Raw genomic sequence first — 10,000 nt, forward strand, 5'->3', positions numbered from 1 at the left:
CATAAGTGTAACAATGTGCTGTATTGTATTCCCAGTGGATCAGGCCTTACAGAGGAGAGGATTAGTCATTACAGATCAAAGCATTCACTTCAAACGATGACGTCACCGCTGAACAGCACGAGTGAAAGCGCTGCATTTTTCTCATGGCTGCGTATCAAGTCAAGCCAGACGTCTCTGACACCCTCCAGTGGCTGTGTTTCACCTCTTAACCCCGCCCACATCTGTACAGACAAACTGACCATCAGGCAAATCTACAAAACTTTACACATCCAATTCACACACTCGTTTTAGAGAAGTGACTGGATGGTATTTAAGAGAGAGAAAAAAACTATAATGCATTTATAATTTACAACTATAACTAATCACTCTAACTGTAAGTGAGAACAGGAGCTAACATTAAATAAATAAAAAAAATGTACCTGTTGGTGAATTGCTGTGGTATAAAAGGAATAAAACACTTGGGGATGTGCTGTTATAGGAAAATAATCAGTTAACTCTGCTTCATTCCACTAAACGTACATCCAAGCGCGCTTTAACATGATTTCATGGCAGTAATGAAGCGGTCTCAAAGTGTAAAAAAAAAATAAATAAACCATTCAAATCATTCAGCTCCACCTCCTTAACCTTTAGAGACCTAATTTTGCCAAAATCTGATAAATCTTTCCTAATGTATTTAATTGTTTGGGTGTGGACTGATGCGAGCATGTTTCAGCCACTTTCATTTAGCCAGCGTTCCTCAGAGAAGAAGAAATCTGAGCGCTGATGAGAGTCAAACACACACACACCTCACCGTTCACACCAACACACAGCTCAGACGATGAAAAGAGGTTTCCATGGAAGCGTTTAAGCGATTACTGAAGGTAAATGAATGAATCAGTAATGATACTGCCTACATTTACATCTACATCGAGAAAAGAAAGAAAGAAAGAAAGAGAGGCTGACACACGTGAACGTCACATCAATAGCTCACATATGAAGCGCATTATTCGTTTCACTCATCCATCACTCTCTCCCTCTTTCCTTCCTCGTGAGCGTTTCTGAATTTCCAAACTCACATGTGGCTGTTTGAGTGACTGCAGTAAACCGTGACATGGCGGAACACTAACAACACACTTATATCACATAAATACTGCAGTGATGATCACATGACTGTTTGGGGAATGTTCTGGGACGCAGAGCTCAGCTGTGGATCATCCGCACAACAGAATCCACCAATTTATCAAAACTTTAATCCACATGATGAGTGTTTCAGTCACTTCGTTTATCTCTGTTACAAACTCGGGCAGTTGCAGAAGAACCATTAGGCAGTGTGGAATACCATCCAACTTACTGCCCCTTATTGCCCCTGTCCTTCTCTTACAGCCCCCCCTACAGGCCTGTGTACCCCAAACTGCCCCACTACACACACCATACTGCTCCTAGTTACCCATCTGTTAGAAGAGTGTCTTTACTGAATGCAGATTTAACAACATACTTATAATAAACTACAATAAAAATCCTCACTGCCCTTTTAGATTCCTTTACGACCCTTTACTGTCCTCTGGGGACTGAACCTCTGTGACCTTTACAACCAATAACACCTCCTCAAACCCCCTACGGTCCAATAAAGCCCCACACTGCCTAATAAAGCCCCTTACTGTCCAATAAAGCCCCTTACTGACCAATAAAGCCCCTTACTGTCCAATAAAGCCCCTTACTGACCAATAAAGCCCCTTACTGTCCAATAAAGCCCCTTACTGACCAATAAAGCCCCTTACTGTCCAATAAAGCCCCTTACTGACCAATAAAGTCCCACACTGTCCAATAAAGCCCCACACTGTCCAATAAAGCCCCTTACTGACCAATAAAGCCCCTTACTGACCAATAAAGCCCCACACTGTCCAATAAAGCCCCTTACTGATCAATAAAGCCCCTTACTGACCAATAAAGCCCCACACTGCCCAATAAAGCCCCTTACTGATCAATAAAGCCCCACACTGTCCAATAAAGCCCCACACTGTCCAATAAAGCCCCTTACTGACCAATAAAGCCCCACACTGTCCAATAAAGCCCCTTACTGACCAATAAAGCCCCTTACTGACCAATAAAGCCCCACACTGTCCAATAAAGCCCCTTACTGACCAATAAAGCCCCACACTGTCCAATAAAGCCCCTTACTGCCCAGTAAAGCCCCACACTGTCCAATAAAGCCCCTTACTGCCCAATAAAGCCCCACACTGTCCAATAAAGCCCCTTACTGACCAATAAAGCCCCTTACTGACCAATAAAGCCCCACACTGTCCAATAAAGCCTCACACTGCCCAATAAAGCCCCACACTGCCCAATAAAGCCCCTTACTGACCAATAAAGCCCCACACTGCCCAATAAAGCCCCTTACTGACCAATAAAGCCCCACACTGTCCAATAAAGCCCCTTACTGTCCAATAAAGCCCCTTACTGACCAATAAAGCCCCTTACTGTCCAATAAAGCCCCTTACTGACCAATAAAGCCCCTTACTGTCCAATAAAGCCCCTTACTGACCAATAAAGCCCCACACTGTCCAATAAAGCCCCTTACTGACCAATAAAGCCCCTTACTGACCAATAAAGCCCCTTACTGTCCAATAAAGCCCCACACTGTCCAATAAAGCCCCACACTGTCCAATAAAGCCCCTTACTGTCCAATAAAGCCCCTTACTGACCAATAAAGCCCCACACTGTCCAATAAAGCCCCACACTGTCCAATAAAGCCCCACACTGTCCAATAAAGCCCCTTACTGACCAATAAAGCCCCTTACTGACCAATAAAGCCCCACACTGCCCAGTAAAGCCCCTTACTGATCAATAAAGCCCCACACTGTCCAATAAAGCCCCACACTGTCCAATAAAGCCCCTTACTGACCAATAAAGCCCCACACTGCCCAATAAAGCCCCTTACTGATCAATAAAGCCCCACACTGTCCAATAAAGCCCCACACTGTCCAATAAAGCCCCTTACTGACCAATAAAGCCCCACACTGTCCAATAAAGCCCCTTACTGACCAATAAAGCCCCTTACTGACCAATAAAGCCCCACACTGTCCAATAAAGCCCCTTACTGCCCAATAAAGCCCCACACTGTCCAATAAAGCCCCTTACTGCCCAGTAAAGCCCCACACTGTCCAATAAAGCCCCTTACTGACCAATAAAGCCCCACACTGTCCAATAAAGCCCCTTACTGACCAATAAAGCCCCACACTGTCCAATAAAGCCCCTTACTGACCAATAAAGCCCCTTACTGACCAATAAAGCCCCACACTGTCCAATAAAGCCCCTTACTGACCAATAAAGCCCCACACTGTCCAATAAAGCCCCTTACTGCCCAGTAAAGCCCCACACTGTCCAATAAAGCCCCTTACTGCCCAATAAAGCCCCACACTGTCCAATAAAGCCCCTTACTGACCAATAAAGCCCCTTACTGACCAATAAAGCCCCACACTGTCCAATAAAGCCTCACACTGCCCAATAAAGCCCCACACTGCCCAATAAAGCCCCTTACTGACCAATAAAGCCCCACACTGCCCAATAAAGCCCCTTACTGTCCAATAAAGCCCCTTACTGACCAATAAAGCCCCTTACTGTCCAATAAAGCCCCTTACTGCCCAGTAAAGCCCCACACTGTCCAATAAAGCCCCTTACTGACCAATAAAGCCCCACACTGTCCAATAAAGCCCCTTACTGACCAATAAAGCCCCACACTGTCCAATAAAGCCCCACACTGTCCAATAAAGCCTCACACTGCCCAATAAAGCCCCACACTGCCCAATAAAGCCCCTTACTGACCAATAAAGCCCCACACTGTCCAATAAAGCCCCTTACTGTCCAATAAAGCCCCTTACTGACCAATAAAGCCCCTTACTGTCCAATAAAGCCCCTTACTGACCAATAAAGCCCCTTACTGACCAATAAAGCCCCTTACTGACCAATAAAGCCCCACACTGTCCAATAAAGCCCCTTACTGCCCAATAAAGCCCCTTACTGACCAATAAAGCCCCTTACTGTCCAATAAAGCCCCACACTGTCCAATAAAGCCCCACACTGTCCAATAAAGCCCCTTACTGTCCAATAAAGCCCCTTACTGACCAATAAAGCCCCTTACTGTCCAATAAAGCCCCACACTGTCCAATAAAGCCCCACACTGTCCAATAAAGCCCCTTACTGACCAATAAAGCCCCACACTGTCCAATAAAGCCCCTTACTGACCAATAAAGCCCCTTACTGACCAATAAAGCCCCACACTGCCCAGTAAAGCCCCTTACTGATCAATAAAGCCCCACACTGTCCAATAAAGCCCCACACTGTCCAATAAAGCCCCTTACTGACCAATAAAGCCCCACACTGCCCAATAAAGCCCCTTACTGATCAATAAAGCCCCACACTGTCCAATAAAGCCCCACACTGTCCAATAAAGCCCCTTACTGACCAATAAAGCCCCACACTGTCCAATAAAGCCCCTTACTGACCAATAAAGCCCCTTACTGACCAATAAAGCCCCACACTGTCCAATAAAGCCCCTTACTGCCCAATAAAGCCCCACACTGTCCAATAAAGCCCCTTACTGCCCAGTAAAGCCCCACACTGTCCAATAAAGCCCCTTACTGACCAATAAAGCCCCACACTGTCCAATAAAGCCCCACACTGCCCAATAAAGCCCCTTACTGACCTATAAAGCCCCACACTGTCCAATAAAGCCTCACACTGCCCAATAAAGCCCCACACTGCCCAATAAAGCCCCTTACTGACCAATAAAGCCCCACACTGCCCAATAAAGCCCCTTACTGACCAATAAAGCCCCTTACTGTCCAATAAAGCCCCTTACTGACCAATAAAGCCCCACACTGCCCAATAAAGCCCCTTACTGACCAATAAAGCCCCACACTGTCCAATAAAGCCCCTTACTGACCAATAAAGCCCCACACTGTCCAATAAAGCCCCTTACTGATCAATAAAGCCCCTTACTGACCAATAAAGCCCCTTACTGATCAATAAAGCCCCTTACTGCCCAATAAAGCCCCACACTGTCCAATAAAGCCCCACACTGTCCATGATGTCCCCTTACTGTTCAATAAAGCCCCTTACTGACCAATAAAGCCCCTTACTGACCAATAAAGCCCCACACTGTCCAATAAAGCCCCTTACTGACCAATAAAGCCCCACACTGTCCAATAAAGCCCCTTACTGACCAATAAAGCCCCACACTGCCCAATAAAGCCCCTTACTGACCAATAAAGCCCCACACTGCCCAATAAAGCCCCTTACTGACCAATAAAGCCCCACACTGTCCAATAAAGCCCCTTACTGACCAATAAAGCCCCACACTGCCCAATAAAGCCCCTTACTGACCAATAAAGCCCCACACTGTCCAATAAAGCCCCTTACTGACCAATAAAGCCCCACACTGCCCAATAAAGCCCCTTACTGCCCAATAAAGCCCCTTACCTTCCCTAAGCACCCCTTGTTGTCCATGAAGTCCCTTACAGCCCCTTACTCTAAATTAAAGCCCTGTTTTGCCCCGGGTTTGAACAAGCAGAGGCTAATTGGACGCAACTCAACAACAGAAGAATAATAATCTAACAGCTAATAAAACTCTATTATTTTAATACCAAACCCTTATAAACCCTTGGGGCTATTTACGACCTCCTGTTGCCCTTTACTGCCTCCTTAAAGCCTCCTGAATCCCCCTAGTGGATCAGACCTTCCCTTACTGCCCCATCACGGATCCGATCAACTGGCAGTTTATTTACATTTGAATTCGAACAAACAGGTTCATTAGCATGTTTCAGCATCCTCACATTTACATATCCAACCATACTGAGTTTTATATAAACACTAATAAATAACTAATAACTAATATAATTAAATAATAGACTAATAAATTAATCTAGAACATTCTCTCAGTTTAACCTGAGGATCGATGTTTGGCTGATGATGAGGAACTGATTCAGAAAGTTTACTTTACTCAGATATATTTCGGTATTTAACATAAAATGAAGAGCTTGATGCTCCGCCCACTGATGTCCTAAATGACGTCCCATTGGCTGAACCTGTCCACACGGGTATCAACAATGCTTACGCAAAAATCTGTACTAGAGTTTCAATTCATGTCCAACATTAAAAGACACATGAAGCTAGTCAATAAAGCTAGCTAACTAGCATTGCGACAAGCGGCTGTGATTGAAATAGCTAATCTAGCTAGTTAGCTTGCGAATATCAGCATAAAAAAACGAAATATTGCTATTGAAGCTAGTTAAATTCTGTTGCTAGCTGGTGTGAAAGCAGAGTTCAAGGCACAGTGAGATGTGTTCAGGGTGTTTATTGTTTTATCCGTCTGAAGAGTGACAGTATGTGTGTTTACAGGCGGAGATGAAGCGTGTAGTGCTCAGTGGGCGGGGCTATAACGGGATGTTGGCGTGTTTCTTCCACGGGTTGCTCTGTTTCTTGCTCGCCAAAACCTCCAGGTCTCTGCAGATCCTCATGCGCGTGGTGGACGGCTGGATGATGTCATCAACGAACCCTGCACACGGGTAGAGTCTTAACGTTAGTGTGTACTCGTGTGTGTGTGTGTGTGTGTGTGTGTTCTCTGCGCATTTATTCACTACTGCACAATAAAAATAAAAGCGATATAAAATGATCATCACTAACAACACACACCATTCTAAAATACCACTTGCTGCAGTAGTGTGCGCTTTGAGACGAGGACGAGGCCCGTTACTGCGTTACTTAGCAACACAGCTTTCTATATTAGCATAGTTATTAGCGCAGCAGGATGGTGGTTTGGGACACAGCCCAGGCAGACAGTGGCAGGTTGTCACGGTAACCAGGAACGCTCCCTAAACTGGATGCACCGCTTTGTGCAGATTGGGATGCAGCCTCGGTCAACTTTTTTCTTTTTTTTCTTTTTAAAAAAACACAACTCAGACACGGGCTGCGTCCCAAACCACAGACATAAACACACACACACACACACACACACACACACACACACACACACAGTCTGTAGTCCATGCTACTTAGCACACATTTGAGCCACAATCAAAATGAACCTGTGGCTTCGTCCCAAACCACACAATACTGTACTACACATTACATCAGCAGAACCTCCCATAGTGACCACAGTGTAACACACCAACATGCAATTAAAATATGTGTGTGTGTGTGTGTGTGTGTGTGTGTGTGTGTGTGTGTGTGTACCTCGGACAGCAGCAGGGAAAGGGTTAGCAAACTTCTCCACGTACTCGGCCTCCGCCTCGCCCTGGTTCTCCTTTCCACGGAAAATAATCTGCACAGCACCCTGAGAAAACAAAACGAACAAACAAACAAACAAACATAAATAAATAAATAAACAAAAACTTTTATTCCACCCAAATGCAACACTTCCATCAAAAACAAAATCCTGCAATATTAAATTGATTTATTTAATTATTTATCCTTACATTATCTAATTTTCTAAGTGTGTAAGACAAAAAAATATTTAACACATTAGTATAATTTTTTAAATATAATTATTTTTATAAAAAAATATTTTTTACATCGTTATTTGTTTTTTTTTGATCAGTAATAGTACATTATAGTTAAACAAATAAAGTTTGGTATTTGATATTTATAGCATTTATATTGATTTAATTTATTGATTACTGATACTAAAATTATTATAATAAAATTCAAATACTTTTATTAAAAATTGAATACGTTTATATTAAAACTAGCATTTTAAAAAATAAATATTATTACATAAATGTATGTATTTATTTATTTATATAATCTTAGAATTTTTTTTACAGTCTAAAACATGAACGTGCAAAAAAATTTATTTACTGATATGTTCAGTGTTGAGTAACAGTGTGTGTGTGTGTGTGTGTGTGTGTGTGTGTGTGTTACACTACCGTCATGATTCTGTAATAAAACTGTCGGTCAACATTTTAACATCTTTTTATGTTACTCTGTTAATCTTCAGACTCAAATCTGACACGCAAAAATCTAAAGGTCAGGATGAGGTGACAGGAAGTAGAAAAAAAAAAAAAGGACAACGTTTCACAGTCGGGAAAAATAAAACATCCTGAACGCCATGTTTTCTCATTTGCATACAGGTAAGCTTGTGTCCCCTGGCCCCGCCCACTTCACTCCGCCTCCTGTGGCTGTAAAATAAATGACTTGGGCACTCTGAGGTCATCATCGCAGCGAGGTGCGTGCGAGCGCAAACGACACTCGCGACGTTTCAGATTAAATCTATTTTAATGATATTTTAATCAATTTAAATAATAAAAATTGTCACAGTGATATGAAGTTTTTACCTTCGCCCCCATCACGGCCACTTCGGCTGACGGCCAGGCGTAATTAACATCACCACGCAGGTGTTTAGAGCTCATCACGTCGTACGCTCCACCGTACGCCTGCAGAACACACACACACACACACACACACACACACACACACACTCTTACATCACACTGCTGAAAGCTCGGAATTATTCCTCTCAACATGTTCACTTTGCATTTAATGCCATCCTCTCTGAAAACACACACCCAGACACACACACACACCCACACACACACAAACACACAAACACCCACACACACCCACACACACACACACGCTCTTACATCACACACTCTTACATCACACACTCTTACATCACACACTCTTACATCACACACTCTTACATCACACCACTGGAAGCTCGGAATTATTCCTCTCAACATGTTCACTTTGTATTTAAAGCTGCTTTGTGAAAATGTCCATTGGTAAAAATGCTACACGAATAAACTCGAATTGAAACTGAAATTAATGCCATCCTCTCTGTAAACACACACACACACACACACACCCCCACACCCACACACACACACACACACACACACACACACCTTCCTGGTGATGATGGTGATTTTTGGAACCGTAGCTTCTGCGAAAGCGAACAGCAGTTTGGCACCGTGTCGGATGATTCCTCCGTACTCCTGCGCCGTCCCTGCAGTGACACACACAATCAGCTCTGTGTTCACGTGCACTATATAGTGAACAGGGTGTGTGTGATTTGGGACGCACCCGCGGCAGGGTGTGTGTTCTTACCTGGCAGGAATCCAGGAACGTCGACGAAGGTGATGATGGGAATGTTGAAGGCATCACAGAAGCGTACGAAGCGTGCGCCCTTCACCGAGGAGTTAATGTCCAAACATCCTGAGACACACGGAGACTCAGTGTGAGTACACAGACAGTGTGTGTGTGTGTGTGTGTGTGTGTGTGTGCTAATCTCCCTCACCTGAAGCTACTTTGGGCTGATTACCCACAATGCCGATGGTGCGGCCGTTCATGCGGGCGAATCCCACCACGATGTTCTTGGCGTAGTTGGGCATGATTTCAAAAAACTCACGTTCATCTACGATCTGAAATAAACAGGGCGAATATACTGACAAATATACTGCGGCCCAAATTCCCAAGTATCACACTAAGTAGTGCACTATCTAGGGTACAGGTCACATAGCAAGAAATGATCACTAGATAAATACCCTGCATGGGGCTGTGTCCCAAATCACTTACTACCAGACTAGAAAGTAGGAAACATCAACAATAGCATGCTAACTGAGACACGTGGCTGCGTCCCAAATCCATAGTGCATTAAAACACCTTTTTATTGCCGCCCCATCTGATTTGGGACACAGCCACAGCCGTGAAACGACACATCTTCATCTGACCAATCAGAGATCAGAGTTTCATAAATGCTCTGTGTGTGTGTGTGTGTGTGACAGACGTACGCCATGGATGATGTCCAGCATGTCGTAAGCCTTTGTGCTCTCGAAGGGAACGAGTGTGTCAAGTCCAGGAACAAGGCGATCGCTGAGAGGATGAAACAACACACACACACACACACACACACACACACACACACACACACACACACACACACACACTTCCTGTCTAACGGTAGTACTATTTAATTCATAAACATCACGATATTCACTGACATGAGCGTATCGTCCCAGCTGCA

At 44.0% G+C, this 10,000-nt stretch overlaps 1 protein-coding gene across 1 annotated transcript in view; it reads right to left on the reverse strand.

Annotated features, from left to right (window-relative positions):
• Nucleotides 1–6,316: 6,316 nt before the first annotated feature.
• The window catches only part of pccb (propionyl-CoA carboxylase subunit beta), a 10,624-nt gene continuing 6,940 nt past the window's right edge, over nucleotides 6,317–10,000 (reverse strand). Inside the window, exons 9-15 of the mRNA XM_034310327.2 lie at nucleotides 9,768–9,849; nucleotides 9,275–9,398; nucleotides 9,085–9,192; nucleotides 8,883–8,983; nucleotides 8,310–8,408; nucleotides 7,210–7,309; nucleotides 6,317–6,532 (exon numbers count right to left, since the gene is read on the reverse strand). Coding sequence (XP_034166218.1) covers nucleotides 6,411–6,532; nucleotides 7,210–7,309; nucleotides 8,310–8,408; nucleotides 8,883–8,983; nucleotides 9,085–9,192; nucleotides 9,275–9,398; nucleotides 9,768–9,849 — 736 coding nt within the window. The 3' untranslated portion in view covers nucleotides 6,317–6,410. The remainder of the gene's footprint in view (nucleotides 6,533–7,209; nucleotides 7,310–8,309; nucleotides 8,409–8,882; nucleotides 8,984–9,084; nucleotides 9,193–9,274; nucleotides 9,399–9,767; nucleotides 9,850–10,000) is intronic.

Source organism: Pangasianodon hypophthalmus, chromosome 14 (assembly GCF_027358585.1).
Source record: "Pangasianodon hypophthalmus isolate fPanHyp1 chromosome 14, fPanHyp1.pri, whole genome shotgun sequence".
Lineage (NCBI taxonomy): Eukaryota > Metazoa > Chordata > Actinopteri > Siluriformes > Pangasiidae > Pangasianodon > Pangasianodon hypophthalmus.